Genomic DNA, 16,798 nt, shown 5'->3' on the forward strand with positions numbered 1-16,798 from the left:
GGAGCAGGAGGTCAAGGTCATTCTGAGGGATAAAGCAAGTTCAAGAGCAGCTAAGGCTATGAGACTCTGCCTCAAGAAAGATCATTTTTAAGAGAGTATAACCTCAGGCTTAATTATGATATCAAATACTGCTCTAAACAATGAAGGACCACTTGAATGGCTAGCTTCAGAAGAACATTTTAATCTATTTAAGACATCTCTGCAACATACCCTGACCATAAGGAAATAAATTGACTCTTACTTCTTGCAAGTCTCACTCATAGCCTAGGCTGGCTGAACTCCTGATCCTCCTGCCTCTGCCTCCTACGTACTGTAATTATAAGGATGCGTCACCATTCCCAGTCATGGAAATGAGAATTATATAATCCATGCACTGATAAACTATATAACTTCACTAGTTAAAGCTATGTAAAGGTAAAGACGATGTCCGGAGTTATGGGTGGCCTCAGAACTGTCTCTAAATGAAAAAAGGAAGCAACCAATGAAGTAAGCAAAGCCATTCCAGAGGTGTGAAGTCAACAGGAAACAAGTGCAAACAAACACTGACCAAAACTACAATTTAGCCTGGAACCAGGACTAAAGTAGACTAAATTGGGGCTGAAGCAGTTAAAAGAGTACTGGCTGCTATCCACAAGACCCAGGTTCTGTTTACAGCACCAATATGACAGCCCACAAACATCTGAAACTACAATTCCAGGAGATCCAATGCCAACTTCTGACATCCAAGGGTACCAGGTACACATGTGGTGCATATACACATATACTTAGGAAAAACTCAGGCACATTAAAAAAATTCTTTAAAAAAGCATAAGAGGACACACTAAAACCATGATCCTTTATTACTGGACAAATGGAAATTTTATTATGCAAATGCCATTCTGTTGTTCACAGGCTCAACAGTTTAGTTACAAAGTACCCTCAGATCCCAAAGGTAGTGGATGGTACCACTGGGGGAGGCAGGGCCTAGCTGGAGCAGTCACTGGGAACGAATGCTTCTGATGGTATATTGGGTGCCCAGTCACATCCCCTTTTCTCTGGTCACCCCTGATGTAAGCTGCTATGTTTTGACTCATCTTCCCTAACCAGATGAATAACACTGCAGCTAAATAAATCTTTCTTCCCTTAAGTCACTTTTCTCGGGTCACAGTCATTGCAAGAGCCTGGCCCACACACTAACTCAGACCAACAAAAATCTATTAGCAGGCCAATTAAGAAGCCAACCTATCAAGACCTGTCCAATCAGTCCCTCATTTACCACCCAGTCACCTAGGATTAAAGGGCAACATGGAAGTTCAGAAAAGGATGAACAGGGCTTCAATTTTGGAAGCTGTTCTAAACTTTACCTATACACATGCATTGCCTAATGCTCCCAGGAAATCTGTTATGAAGCGGATTAGCTCTGTTAGCCATTGTTTATACATGAATAAATCTCTCAGAATAAGTGGTTTTCTCAATGTCACAATGTAATTTTGGAAACTGGAGATGGAAATATTTCTTAAAAGATGAATGAGCTTCTCAAAAAGGTAATTATCCATAAAATGAGTTATATATACATTTCCCAACTCAGTGATTTTCTTTTCTGACTTTGTATGTGACAACTACTACTACTAAAACAGCATGCCATAATTTAACTGCATTCTTTGAAAGTCTAAACTGATAAAAAATTAAGCAAACCATTGTGGCTTGGAGAGATGGCTCAGCAGTCAAAAACACTGATCCTTCCAGAGGACCCAGCTCCAATTCCTAGCACCCCATGGAAACTGATGTCCCTTCTGACTTCCATACATACCATACACACACATGGACATACACACAGATAAAAACACATAAAAAATGTAAAATAATTAAGGTCACCAAATATCTTGTTACTTTTCCTTACAACTACACGGTAATTTTTTAAAGATTTATTCATGTTTTATTTCTGTGTATGTGTGCCTGCATAAGTGTCTGCTCACCACATGTGAACATGTGTACTACAGAACATCAAACACTCTGAAACTAGAGTTACAAGTGGTTGTGAGCTACTCGATGCGGACACCAGGAAGAGCTGCAAGTGCTTTTAGCTACCAAGTCCGCTCTGCAGCCCTGGCACTGTAATTTAAGATTCTCATGTCCAAAACATTAACAAATATTAAGAATGAGCCACACAAATAAAAGCATTCCCAATATACTTTAAACATATGGTTAAAAAAAAGTTCTATATATGACAACTAATTAACCTAATAAGTTGTAGATACTGGTAAGAAAAAACCACCCTGATCACACTAAAACCCCATCAGCTTATATTATACACACTTCATTAAGACAACCTAGTACTTTACATGACTATAACTTGTAGTTTTTTTCAACAAAATGAATTATTTCAGATAACTATTATTTAAATGAAATTGTTTAATATTTGTAAGAGCTCATCCCAAGCCCTGGCTTAAGTATATTTGATTCATTAAGTTTAACATGACTCAGTAGAACATCAGAGATGAGTGGACTTACCACTTCAGATTCTGATCCTATAAAACAAAAAAGGACACATTTTCAGCAAACAGTACATTTGTGGGCAAAGCTACAGACATGATTTCTACAGCAAACACATCAATCAAGAAAGCGAATTCTTTATATATAATGAAGCAAACTGTTTCAGTTTTGCATCCAGGAGTTTCTTTAGATTCCTTGGTTATCTTTTACTGGTAATAACATAATATGATTGGCAAAGCAAAACCATCAAATTTTCCTGAAAATGAGGGTCAATCAGAAAGAGTCTATTATTGGTGCTGGAGTGTAACTTAGTGGTAGAGCAACATGTACTAGGCCCAACATGTACAAGGCCATGGGTTTGATCTATAGAGCCAAGAAAGAAAGATTAAAAATAAAATGTTTAAACTCCAAAACTTGAAATATTTATTTTAAAACAAAAGACCGTGGAAACCTCTGCATTATACTTACCATTCTGAGTCTCCTGGCATCTTTTAATCCAGATGGCAAAATTTGCATCTGCACCTGGAACACACACACACACACACACAAAAAAAAAAAAAAAAAAAAAAAAAAAAGACTGTAAAATACCTCATGTGAACAATGTAACATATTCATTCAAGAAATATTACTAGCTACCTACTGTGCTAGAAGTCATGTAGGTGCTGGGAATTGAACAGTCAATAAAAAAGGTGAGTACAAACAGAGAGTACAGCAACTATAGTGTTAAAAGGTCTAATGTAACCATGGGTTTTCCACTGAGCTGTTCATCCTAGAAAACTATTAAAGTTTTAACGACAACCTCACTAGTTTCTCCATTTCTTCCACTACCCTGATCTTAAAGGAACTCTCTCATAAGGCAAAGGAGACATGAATCAGATTCCCAAATCAGTTCTCATCACGTTATCTTGCAGCTACCAACTATTTACCATTTCCTCTGTGATTTGTCTATCTTCAGTACTTGAAATTTGGTGAAAACTGTCACATCTCCATGGTATCCATGAAACTGAACATACATACACAGTGAACTCTATAGTTACAGAGAACAGCAATATGAAATCAATAAATTATTTACCTCTGAAGATCTAGAACAATATCTTGTTACTATGCCTAGTAAAAGGTGCTAAATATTAAGTGATCAGAACAAAAGCTTTTAGCTGGGTGGAGGTGGTACACACCTTTAGTTCTAGCACCTGGGAAGCAGAGGCAGGAGGATCTCTGTGAGTCTGAGGCCAGCCAAATCTAGAGTGAAGTTCCAGGACAGCCAGAGTTGTTAAAGAGAAACCCTGTTCTGGAAGTAAGTAAGTAAGTAAGTAAGTAAATAAATAAATAAATAGATAGATAGATAAATAGATAAATAAAATCTGAAAATATATCTTTTGTTGTTTTGTTTTTTCAAGACAGAGTTTCTCTGTGTAGCCCTGGCTCTTCTGGAACTAGCTCTGTAGACCAGACTGGCCTCAGAACTCTCAGAGATCCACCTGCTTCTGCCTCCCAAGCACTGGGATGAGAGGCATGCACTGCCACTGCTCAATCATACATTTCTAAATTCCCTGATTTATAAAAGCAATTAAGCTATTCATAACTTATAAAAATGTTAGGCACACATGCAATATATTCTTCTGGGGAACTATTATATTCAATATTATATTCAAACACTAGTCTTAAATAACAGATTACTCACACAAGCAGTAAAAGCCTCTTACCATACAAGAGCAAAGAAGGGACAAGGCAAAGAATACATCACAGTATTAAACAACTAGATTCCTTAAAATTTGCAAAGAGCTACAGAATTCATGGGTCCAGTTAGGCTACTGTTACAGTGATCTGCCTTCCTAAGTCAAACCTTCTGTTTGCATACTGGAGCCCAAACTCCTTTCTTCTGAGAAATCAGGCAGTAGAAGAGCAATGGTAAAGGACTACAGAGTAAAACTTTAAAACATGTAGCACTTTAGCAGCAGGGCTTGTCAATTTCATTACACTGACATTTTGGAGCAGATACTTCTCATGGGAACAGTCATGTACACTAGAGGATGCTGCTCACAAGACCTTCAGTGGCCCCTTCTACTAGTCACGACTACCCAATCTCTCAGCCATTCGAAAAAGTCCCCGTCCGAAGCACTACTGTTCCCAGTTAAGAACCTGTTTTAAAGAGCTGCAGTTACTACTCCACCATAGGGGGAAAAAATAATACAATTTGGATTATGAAGTTTCTAAAATCTACCTTCTAGTAGCTTTCCAGCACTCACTTTCTTTATGTAACAGATCCTGGTATTATGTTCACACACACGTCTCAAAATCATGGCAGTTTGAAGAAGCATAATACTCTCAAAATTAGTTTTTTCTGAGAGTACAACTATGTATTTCTGTAGGAAGCCCTGGTTTTGATTCCCCAGTACCACATAAACTGAGTAAAGTGGTGCCCTTCAGTAATCTTAGTACTCCCAATGGCAGGAGGTCGGTCACAAGGTCAAGGTCATCTTCAGCTTCATAATGAGTTCAAGTTCAGTCTAGGATTCATGACACCATCTTAAACAGGAAGTTCCCATTTCTGTATCTCACAAGGTTTTCAGAGTTACCCTTTACTTCTCCATATGAAGACTCTGCTGCAAAACCTCCTCTTCTAGCAATCTGAGTAACTTAAAAACTTTTTTTTATATTATTATTTTATGTGTGTGAGTGCCTGCATGTATGTCTGTATACTCTATTTGTGTCCAGTGGCCTCACAGGCCAGAAGAGGGTGTGGGATCCCCTGAAACTGGGGTTATAGGCCAATTGTGACCCACCATGTGTATGTATATTGGGAATCAAACCTGGATCTTCTGGAAGAACATTCATCTTAACCTCTGAGCCAGATTAATTAGCAGGGAAGCACATTGGATGTTTACATATAATTCGTAGCTTCTTCCTTCCCCTTTCTTTTCATGTATGTGTATGTAGTATGCCAGAACATGTATGTGCATGTTTGGAGGTCTGAGCTGATGTCAGTAATCTTTCTCAATTGTCCTTCCTATACTTTGAGGAAGTCCTCTCAATCACAGAGCTGGCTAGTTTGGATAGCCAACTTGCTCCAGGAACCCTCTGCCCCAGCCTTCCCAGACTGAAATCAGGCAAGCCACCATCCCATCCCAACACTTCAAGGGTTCCAGGGACACAGACTCTAGTCCCCTTGCTTGCACATTAAATGCTTTAACAGCTAACTTGCTTGCCAGACCCTAATTTTGGTCCTTAATGGCAAAGTTTATCTGTGATTAAAATGCTAAAGAAAGGTCAATTTAATCAAAATTTAAGTGAATTCAAATTCTAAAAATCAACATGAAATATCATTAAAAGGACAGCAAGACCTTAACAAAATTTAGCTATGGTATTTAAGATCCAGAAAGGATAGTCATTTATGAAATGTATTTCTAATACTTACTATCTAATTTCTGTCCTTCTACAAAAGTGTCTAAAGCAGAAGCGTAGTCTTTTTCATGGTATTCACATATCCTATATGAGAACATTAAAGACAAATTAATACACACATGAGAAGTCATGGAAAATAACCTTTCTAAATAAACATACTTTTTACTTTCATATGCTAAATTGGAGAATTTCAGATATATGCTAATAAGCCAGAGGGTTTTTTTTTTAAATAGCTACTATAATATCTAGTATAATGGTCATTAAAATTCCATTTTAATACTCAGTTCAGATGACTCCGATTTTAATTGTACAAACATGCCCATTTCAAAACAATTATTCAAAAGAATTACTTTCTCAGTTAACTAAGTCATGCTTATCTGTGAAAATAAGCAGTGCTTATTAAATACATACAAAGCAGACCAAGTTTTTGTTTATTATTACATGTGGCTACCTAGCTTTGTTGACAGAAAACATCCATAAGCTCCAGCCACACTTTGCAGCTACTCCAGTCATCACTACTTTAAAGTCATGCATTATCTCCTACTTCAGTTAACATACTAACATTAGTTAGTACTGTAACGTTACAACATACATAAATAGCTTACAACAAATTTACTCAACAAATCAACATCGACTGGCTATAGTCCAAACCCATGATTCTATTACATACCCTTTCCTCAGGATAGCAGTAGGATTATTTGGATTGAGTTCAAGAGACTTCTTTACATCAGCAATACCATCTATATATAAAAAGGTAAGGTTGTTTAGTCAAACTGACAACCTAAATTGAATGCCCAGAACTCACAGGCGGAATAAGAATGGACTCCAGTTGTCCTCTGTCCTCCATGTGTGTACTATGACATATACAAGCTGACACACACAGACATATAAAATAAATAATGTAAAACATGTCAGTATTTTATTTTTAACCTCTTAAGCTGGAGAATGGTTTTAAGTGAGGAGAAGCTAATCCAAGATAAAATGTAAGTTCATATCTTCCTGTGGTCTAATATTTGGCCTATTATTAAACTGTATGTGTCCTGTCTGTGTGTCCAGAGTGTAGGTCCCAGGGAGGCTAGGAGAGGGTATCATATCCACTGGAGCTGGAGTTACTGGCAGCCGTGCGCAGCCTGACCTGAGTGCGGAACAGAATGAGGCCCTCTGTAAAGAGCAGTATCCATTCTTTAACTACTGAGGCCGCTTTCCAGCCCCCTTAGCTTTCTTCCTTCAGTTCATCTGTCATCAGTATCTGTATCCTAAAGGTCATCTCTTTTTCTCATTAACAATATTTAAAATTCTGAATCCCCCACTCAACTCTTTAAAGTTACATAACTCAGAAATACATTCATTTTTATTAAAAATTGCTAACAAAAGGAATGTAATTTGAATAGTGTATTAGTAAATTAAGTACTATCCATCAATGAATACAGCCATTTCCATAAATTCTCTACCCACTGAAGGAAAGACATCCATAACTGTTAAATCAATGTTACTCAGCACATTTCTTTCATGAAAATCCATGTTACAAATTCTCAAAGATGGTACTGGGGAGATGGCTCATCCAGGGAAAGCCTCCATTCATAAACACAAAGACCTAAGCCCCATGGAAGAACTCCAGGTGTGGTAACTTATCCACCAGGTATGAGCAGTCTAACCTAACTGGTGAGCTCCAGGCCAATGAGCCATTCTGTTTTAAAAGAGATGGACAGCAAACCCAAGCACACCCAAGGATGTCCTCTGACTCCCAGAGGCACAGGCACACTTGAACACACCCACACACCTAACCCAAACCCTAATTTAACATCCTAACGAGGGCAAAATTTTTAAGTAAACTACAAACTGACAAAATAGTTTGTAAGAAACATTACCACGGTATTTCCCAAGAAGAATGTGACAGTAAGCTCTCTGACAGTAATACTGTGCATCATCTGGATTCTGTCCCAAAGCCTTAGTCAGCTCCTACAAATACAAACATGTAGGTCAGGAAATAATGTTCAAACGCATCAAATTCTAATGAAAACATAAAGTCAAATAACCTGTGAACACATACTACTAGAGAGAAAAAAAAGGAAGGAAACAAGCTTAGAGCTTGTCACTGTAAAAAGGATCACTATTTCTCTCTTTAAAAGCTCAATAAATGGTAATTATATCATCTCATTTATTCCAAAAGAGCTGTTGATATACATAGACCAGCTCAGAATCCCTCATTTAGAGAAAGCCCAAATATCATATAGAATTTGAGGTATCCAACTTCAAAACAAAACAAACAGAAACAGAAAATTTAAAACAAAACAAAAACCTTTAAGTTAAATCTAGCCAGGTAGTGGTATAAGTCTTTAATCCCAGCACTCGACAGGCAGAGACAGACAGATTTCTGTTGAGTTCAAGACCAGCCTGGTCTACAGGCAAGTTTCAGGACAGGTTCCAAAGATAAACAGAAAGAAACGCTGTCTCAAAAAACTGGGGGAAAAAAGTTAAATCTAGAGTTCACGGAAGTTAACAGAATGAGTGAATGTACAGCGGACTGACCTTCCCTATCAATTCCAAAAGAATAAAATAGATTACAACATTCTGCTCAAAGCCCAGATAAAATCCCCAGATAACTGATTAAGAGTTAGCGAGAGAAATGAAAACGTTCACTGCCCTGGGTAGTCATAGTAGTCACAGTAGTCAGACCATTAACAATGCAAGAAAACATCACATGTCAACAAGGCCAATGCCAAGTGTAGACAAAAAGAGTGATTCTCTGTTCAATGCACCCACACACTGGTTTTTTATAAAAGATGCATTTAAATACCACTTACCACTGACTTTGTTTTTATTCTACTGATTTCCAAAACCAATGTATACAAAAAATAAAAATAAACATAAAACCAGGATGGTAGATAGCTTGATTGGCTGAATGCTTGCTTAGCACTGAGCACACACAAAGTCTTGGTAGTCAACCCTTGGAATCTACAAAACTGGATGCAGTGGCAAACGCAAGGTGGAGGCAGGAGAAAGAAATGGGAGTTCAGGGTCCTTGTCACCTACACAGCAAGGTGCAGACCAGCTTGGTATACATGAGAGCTTGTCTGAAAAAAACAAACAAACAAAAAAAAAAAAAAAAAAAAAAAAAAAACTCCACCAAAATACACCTCTAATCAACTACTTCAAACACACTAAAAGTATTACTCCAATCAGTAACATTAGATCTTTGAATGTGTCTCTGCACAAAGCTTTCCAACTGTCACCAAGCAAAGGATCTTCCACACAAGGCTCTTGGTAGGACTCCCTACATCCTTACACCTTTAACACCTTATTACTCTCCCAGCTCATGTTCAACTACAGTAATTGACTAGTAGTCCCTCAAATTTATTGCTTCATCTGACTAGAACAGCTATTCTTAACCTATGGGCTACAATCCCTTTGGGGGCCAAACACATATTTACATGACGATCCAGAACAGTAGCAAAATTACAGTTACGAAGTATGTTGGGGCCCACAAAAGTAGCTCAGTTTCATCTTGACTTAAAGTCAGAGTTGAAGCCTATCCTTACTATTTCAAGGTTAAAGGGCTAAATCCTAATGGTCTAAGCATGTCTGGCCTAAGGTGTGGTCACTGGATATCTTACCAGATAACAGAATACTTGATCTGAGGTATGGTTACTAGATGTCTGAATCCTCAAGACCAGACAATAAGAAGTTTGATCTAAGGTGTGGTTACTGAATTAAGGAAGTAACTATGTTTGTTTGTTCCTTTTATCATTGGTTGGGGGAATAGAAAAACTTAGAGCAGATCCCAGTATTCACTGGATGCCCTCCCAACTCTATCTTCTATTTCTTTCCTCAATCCACATTCCCCCTCTTAGGTACAGTTCAGACAAGTCAGCTGGACCCAACAGAAGTAGCTACGAAAATAATTGTATGGTTAGGGTCACCACAACACGAAGATCTGTGTTCAAGGGTCACAGCATTAGAAGGCTGAGAACCACTGGACTAATGTTAGTGTTCTCTTTCCAGAGGGACACAAAAATTTATCCTCTTATTTCCTTAGTGACAAAACTGTACTAGAGAGCAGATTCAAATCAGGTCTGTCAAGCCCCAGATTAGAATTTACACAAAACAGAAGCACCTCCCAGCTTACTGTACTCCAACCAACCTCTCACCGGTATTGATGTTTTCTAGTATTTTGAAATCCCCAGGCTAAGTAAATCTTGCACCTAATTTTAAAAATAATTTTAAAAGTAGCAAATGGGCCAGGCATAGTGGCATACCCCTTTAATCCCAGTACAGAGGCAGAGGGGGGAACCAGCCTGGTCTATATATATATAGAGAATTCCAAAATCTTGTCACCAGACAGCAGGTTGAAGGAAAAACTTTTAATATAGCTTTCTTTCTTTTCTTTTCTATTAACGTGGCTCAGTAGACAGAGTACTTCCCTACTGGATACAAACCCCTCTCTTTTTTTTTTTTTTTTTTTTTTGGTCTCCTCCTATGAAATTTCTATGGGGGTCTGGAGACATGGCTCAGAGGTTAAGAGCAGGCTGCTCTTCCAAAGGCCCCAAGTTCAATCCCCAGAAACCACATGGTGACTCACAACCATCTTTAAGATGTGGTGCCCACTTCTGCCATGTAAGCAAAAGGCTGTATACATAATAAATAAATCTTTTCTTAAAAAAAAAAAAAAAAGATTTTTTTCATATATTTTAATCATGTCTTTACCTTCCCCCAATTCCTCCCAGACTCTCCTATCTCCCTACTTATCCAACTTCACATTCTCAAAAAAAAAAAAAAAAAAAAAAAAAAAAAAAAAAAAAAACAAACAAACAAAAAGCATATGAAGTTCACTTTGTGTTGGCTGAATGATTACTCCTGGGCATGTGGTTTTGCCCTAGAGTGTAGTACAGATGAAAACTGATTTTCCCTTTGCAATCAGGTATCAATGGCAATTCCTTGATCAGAGGTAGGGCCCCACGTCCATTTCCCCTTCTCAGTGCTAGGACCGGTCTGACTTGAACCTGTGGTGTAGGTCTTGCACATGCTGCTTCAGTCTGAGTTCCTTTGAGTGTTTATTTGTCCTGATGCATCTGGAAGGCACCAGCACTGTTTCCCTGGATTCAGCACCTCTGGCCTATCTCTCAGCACCCTTTCCCCTTTAGACCCCCATCCAGAGTCTTTGAGAAAGGAGTTGGATATAGATGCCCCACTCAGGACTGAGTGCTCTGTCTCTCTCACTCTCTGCACATTGTCCAGTTGTGAGTCTCTATGACAAAAGCCTTTTTCAATCCCCAGCATTACATAAAACCGGCAGGGTAGTATATAACTGTAAGACTACAATCCCAACACAGAAAAGGAGAGGCAGGAAGATCTTTAGTTCAAAATCATCCTTAACTGCATAAGGAGTTTCTCTGTATTAAACTAAAATTAAGAAACACACCCCAGGTATGGTGGCACAAGCCTTTTAACCCCAGCGCTCTGGAGACAGAAGCAATCTCTGAGTTCAAGGTCAACCCAGTCTACAAAGACTTCTAGGACACCCAGGGCTTTTAACAAACCAACCAACAAAAGCAAAACAAAACATGCACACCATTAAGTTGTTACTATGTAACTATGCAGTAACTACTATGTAGCCCTGGCTGGGTTCAAACTTGAAGCCCCTTCAACCCTCCTGAATGCAGAGATTACAAGCAAGCCACAGAATTTATATAATCCTCTTAAAAAGTAAAGTAAAAGCTTCAGTATTTAAACCACCTTTGTAAATGACCTTTAAACCCACTAATCAACTGTTAAGAAAAATAAGTTTTGGTGGTAACAATTCAGTTTCATAAAAAAACGCAACCAACTTGGTAAGGCTATTACTAAAATGAAGTTTCTCCAAAACAAGCAAACTAAAACAAGCTTAAAAGAATGACAAATTTCCAAATGGATAGTGTGATGCTTGAATAAATAAATTATAATGAAGCCTGAAACATCAAGTTAAGGTAACGACTTGTGGTCTTAACTAATCAATCTTACGGCATGCTTTTAGTGCGCCACTGTCTTTAATTAGAGAAGCATTGTAGTAAAAGGAAGCACCTCAAGAGGCAACATCTCCAATGCTAACACTTGAATTGCAACAGCAAAAGGCTACTAATTAGTGCAGCCCTAAGCAAAAATTATTATAAACATGTCCATAATTACACTTGCGGAAAGCTGAGTTATGTGGGCTCAGTGGTAGAGCAGCACTTGAATAGCATCAATCCATTACCACAAAGAAAAAGAACCAAGCAAGCAGCCATAATCCCAGCACTCGGGAGGCAGAGGCAGGTAGATCTGAGTTTCAGACCAGCACGGTCTACAAGAGCTAATTCCAGGACAGCCTCCAAAGCTACAAAGAAACCCTGTCTCAAAACACACACACACACACACACACACACACACACACACACACACAAAAAAAAAAAAAAAAAAAAAAAAAAAAAGTTAAGAAACAAGCAAGCAAAACTGACAGTTAAGAGGTATCCTACTAACCAGAACAATAATGGGGAAGGGGATGGGACACAAGGCATTAACATTAACACTCTGGATGGGTTAGGGATGCACCTCCATTGGTACAGCTTGCCTAGCATACATGATCCCTAACACAACATAAAACTGGGTATGAATGCACAGGAGTCAGAAGTTCAAGGTCCTCCTCAGCTACATATGAGCTGAAGCTAGTCTGAACTATGTGAAACCCTGCCCCAATGAATAAGTAAGAATTTGAAACTGGGGCTGTAGGAGGCTTTGTGGTAGCCACTCACTTAGCATGCATGAGGACTTGGGTAGGAACTCTGCCCCAATAAACAAGTAAGACTCTGAAACTGGGGCTGTAGGAGGCTTTGTGGTAGCCATTCACTTAGCATGCATGAGGACTTGGGTTTAAACCAAAGATTCCTACCCACCCCCTCCCAGATTTTTTTTTTTTTAATTAAGACAAGCTCTTACTAAATTTTGAAATACTTAAAATTTTATGCCCTTTAAAAATGCTACTTAAGGTACAAAGAACCTCTGGATATGTCTCAATCTGCTTCCTCCTCTTTTCCATGATCACCTAGCTAAGTTCTAAGCACAGAAACAAGAGCCTCAATCCATTTGAAAGCATTGATCACTGCTGCTGAGGAAAACAGCAGAAATGATTACCACTTCATGTTTATCAATCTCAGCTGTGCTCAACAAAGCTATATCCAAGTCAGCCAGTACTAGCTGGTATCACATAGTCCCAGTCCTCCCCACTTCCAGCTGATGCCCTTGATCCCTTGAAACCAGACACCTGTTGCCTCCAAGCCTCTTGCTTTGAGCAAGTTCACCTTTTCACTCTTTTATTTCAACTACCCAGGGAGTAAAATGTAGCTAATGCCATCAGCAAATGTTGCAAGAATCATGCAGGAGAGCTTGCCCATCATGAGTAGCAAGTGCTACCTTGAGAACAGCACAGTAATCAAGATACACAAAACTCCTCCTGAACCTACTTTCATGCCTAATTCAGGGTTACACAGGAAAGCTAGTTCCTCTGAGCAGATCCTGGTATTCATTGGATGCCCTCCCAACTCTATCGTCTGTTTACTTCTTTCCTCAATCTACATTCTCCCTCTTAGGTACAGTCAAGTCAGCTGGACCCAACAGAAGTAGCTACGAAAATAATTTTATGGTTGGGGTTCCCTTGAGGTGAAATCTAAAGAAATAAGCATTCCCACGTTTAAAAAAAAAAAAAAAAAGATATAGGTCAAGTATATGGAAGTAGACGTGAGTTAGAAGCACTTGCAACAGTGTAGCTCTATAGAGAGAAAAGAAGCCCTCACCAGGGACCCTGCAGGCCATTATAAGGGATTTGGACCTTCAATGTGAGGGAAGGTCGTGGGAAGTTTTAGTAGAAAAGTGACATGATCCAACTTATATTTTAAAATTGTCATCCTAGCTACTGTATCATACATATACAGTAAAAGCATGACCACAAACAGTGTCAGGTTCCCCAAGAAATTCCTTTCCCCAAAGCTGGCATTTAGACAAAAGCTAGCATTCCCCCAGAGGCTTAAAGATAGTTCCTAGATGCTAAAAGGAGTCACTCTGCTTATCGCTGGAGTAGGGACATATAGCTCTTCCTTTAACATACAATTGTGGAGCCAGTTAGCATGTCAAGGTCAATGCTAGGCTCCCTTTCTCCCTACTCACAAGCACACAGGCTCCCTTCTTCCCAGGTACCCAACTCTCACATAACCCAGGAGATTTTACTCTCTCTCTCTCTCTCTCTCTCTCTCTCTCTCTCTCTCTCTCTCTCTCTCTCTCTCCCCTTGCTTTTCTGCTTTGCCATGGCAGTTTGGAATGAACTTTCCCCTTTTGCACTCATGGAGCAGCTATTTTGATTTCTCTACTTCACCTATTTTCATTCAAACAGAAAAAAAACTAGTACACAAAATGCAGAATGTGTGATAGCCACTAAGGTTATAGAGTACTACATGGAATACACAGGAAGTAGCAGCATCTGCCAGTGACCCTAGGACTTTGGGGGCAGCCAAGATCTATACCCCAGCACTCAATAATTATCCACTTTCCTCCTTTCTCAGTCTTCCCCATATTCTCCATTCTGCCTTTATTTCCTTTGGCAGAAAAAAAAAAAAAAAAATGCTTCCAGTCTTAACCTCAAAGTCACTAATGCCTTTTTGTTTCGTTTGGTTTTTCCAGACAGAATTTCTCTGCATAGCCCTGGCTGTTCTAGAAATCACTCTGTAGGCGGCCTTAAACTCACAGAGATCTTTCTTTCCAGCCTCTCCTTCCCAAAAGCTGGGATTAAAGAGGCATGCACCTGCACCACTACCACCCTTGCTATGAAACCTATCTGTTTGACCTGATGATCACTCAATGAACCTAGCAATACAAACCCAAGCTTGAAACATTCAAGCAACAATGTAGCTCTACTATGCTGCTAGCCTTTTGAAAGGTGGTCTCTCTCTGAGGCTCAGAATGTAAAAATGGTTCCTTTTCCCTGTGTGATTCTTAAGCTCTGAACCATCCGGGCAAGGGTTTCATACATCTAAGGTTAGTCTCAACTCACTATGTCACTGAGGATGACCTTGAATACCTGACCCTCCCTCATTCCTCCTGCTAACAACTCTCTCCAGTCTGGCCAATGCTCCTAAGCAACATCAGTACAAAGATAGTTTGTTCTAGACTTTACCTGAAATGGCCCAAAAGCAACTCATACAACATTAAAAATTTAGGCAGGGCATGAGCTGGAGAAATGACTCATCAGTTAAGAGCACTGCCTGTTCTTTCAAAGGTCCCGAGTTCAATTCCCAGCAACCGCGTGTTGGCTCACAACCATCTAATGAGGTATGGTACCCTCTTCTGGCCCTCAGGCATACATGCAGGCAGAATACTGTATATATAATAAAAACCATTAAAAAAAATTAAATAAAATAGGCAGGGCTTAGTGATGCATTAGGGATTCAAAGTTTGAGGCCAGCATAGGTATATAGGTAAAAAACCGCGTTAAAAAAAAAACTGTATGAAGAATAAGGACAGTTATCTGTAAAGTAAATGTTCTTTAGTAAACTTAGTCAAATAAGTACACGTAACAGTCAATACCTGGTATAGAGGGGCAACCATAACTATCAAACTAAAAAGTGGTACATTAAGCCCTATATTCACCTTTTCCTTTATCATAAACGCCAATAAAAGAAGCCGTTTCAGGACAACCGCAGATGGCAACTATGTGTCCTAGAAATAAATCGCAGGGATGTGCCTAAGTTTGGGGAATAGAAAGGCAATGTCTATGCCAAAAGGGCCACTAGGGGACAAAGAAATGGGTCTCAGGTTCTTAATATTGGGATTGAGACACACTGAAAATTGTAGCCTTAGCCCCACGAAGGTATAGCTGGGAAGAGGCAGAGTCTGTAGGAACCCAACAGTCCCAGTGCGAATGGAGCAGAAATGAGCTCACTCACCTCTAACGCCGCCTGGGGGTCCTCGTCGATCAGAGCATCTGAGAAGCTCTGGGAAAACCTGCCAGGAAAACAACGACTTCAGCAGGGCTCACTAACCAAGGAGAAAATAGTACGACAAACAGCAAAGGGGGAGAAAAACACGCACCGCTGGGATGTTGCAGATTCTGCTGCAGCTGCCGCCATCCCTAAGAGCCACTAAAGCTTCGGCCCGAGCGTTTTCTACCTTGGTTACCAGCTCTGCCGCCGCCCAGGGGGGGGAAACTTCTGAGGACACACCAACAGAGCTTCCGTCCTCGGTAGCCAATCAGCAGTCGCGCAGCATGCGGCCGCGGAAAAGGAGGCGAAGGGCGGGCAAGTGGGCGCAGGGCCCGCTGGGAAAGAGGCGGAAATGTTCCCCGGGCCCGGCCCCGCCCCCACCGGTGACGCGCGACACGGCCCCGCCCCCGAGGGCGTGGCCACGACGCCCGCGCCCCGCCGGCTGCTCGTTCGGGGCTCCCGCACGGCTTGCAGGGCCTCTAGAGTCGTCTCAAAGCCCCGCTGCGAGGCACCGGGACCCGTCGAGGAGTTCGCGGGTCCGTTAAGGTGTGCCACGTTAAGCACCATTTTCTCTGGTTTTTCAACATGGCGGCCGCCGAGCTGCGCGTGACGTCACTCGTCGTTGCCAGGTCTTTTCCGGCAGCGGAGCCGGGAATGGCGCATCCGTTCGTACGACGGCCAGCGGGGATCTCCGACAGGCTGGCTCGCCGGAAGTCGCTTTACCGGCTTGGAGAATGGGGTTTTCCGGAGGCGCTGCCAGGTCCTCTCCACACCCCGAGCTTCCTTCCTACTCGGCCTTCCCAAACCCAGAAAAGCCTGTTTTGAAGGCACCGAGTGAATGGAACCTGGCCTAAGCTGTCTCAGTGATGCCTCGTGTTGTAACTAACCGGCCAGGCCTCCCCTCCCACCCTCGCCGTCCTTAGGGCCAAACGTCAGACTGGCGA

General features: G+C 40.5%; 1 protein-coding gene across 1 annotated transcript in view; it reads right to left on the bottom strand.

The window, feature by feature from the left end:
• The window catches only part of Sugt1 (SGT1 homolog, MIS12 kinetochore complex assembly cochaperone), a 36,627-nt gene extending 20,427 nt beyond the window's left edge, over positions 1 to 16,200 (bottom strand). The window contains exons 1-7 of the mRNA XM_051195326.1: positions 15,964 to 16,200; positions 15,819 to 15,876; positions 7,743 to 7,833; positions 6,545 to 6,614; positions 5,888 to 5,958; positions 2,941 to 2,994; positions 2,491 to 2,507 (exon numbers count right to left, since the gene is read on the bottom strand). Coding sequence (XP_051051283.1) covers positions 2,491 to 2,507; positions 2,941 to 2,994; positions 5,888 to 5,958; positions 6,545 to 6,614; positions 7,743 to 7,833; positions 15,819 to 15,876; positions 15,964 to 16,001 — 399 coding nt within the window. The 5' untranslated portion in view covers positions 16,002 to 16,200. The remainder of the gene's footprint in view (positions 1 to 2,490; positions 2,508 to 2,940; positions 2,995 to 5,887; positions 5,959 to 6,544; positions 6,615 to 7,742; positions 7,834 to 15,818; positions 15,877 to 15,963) is intronic.
• Positions 16,201 to 16,798: the final 598 nt, after the last annotated feature.

This window comes from Phodopus roborovskii, unplaced genomic scaffold (genome assembly GCF_943737965.1).
Source record: "Phodopus roborovskii unplaced genomic scaffold, PHOROB, whole genome shotgun sequence".
NCBI classification, from domain to species: domain Eukaryota; kingdom Metazoa; phylum Chordata; class Mammalia; order Rodentia; family Cricetidae; genus Phodopus; species Phodopus roborovskii.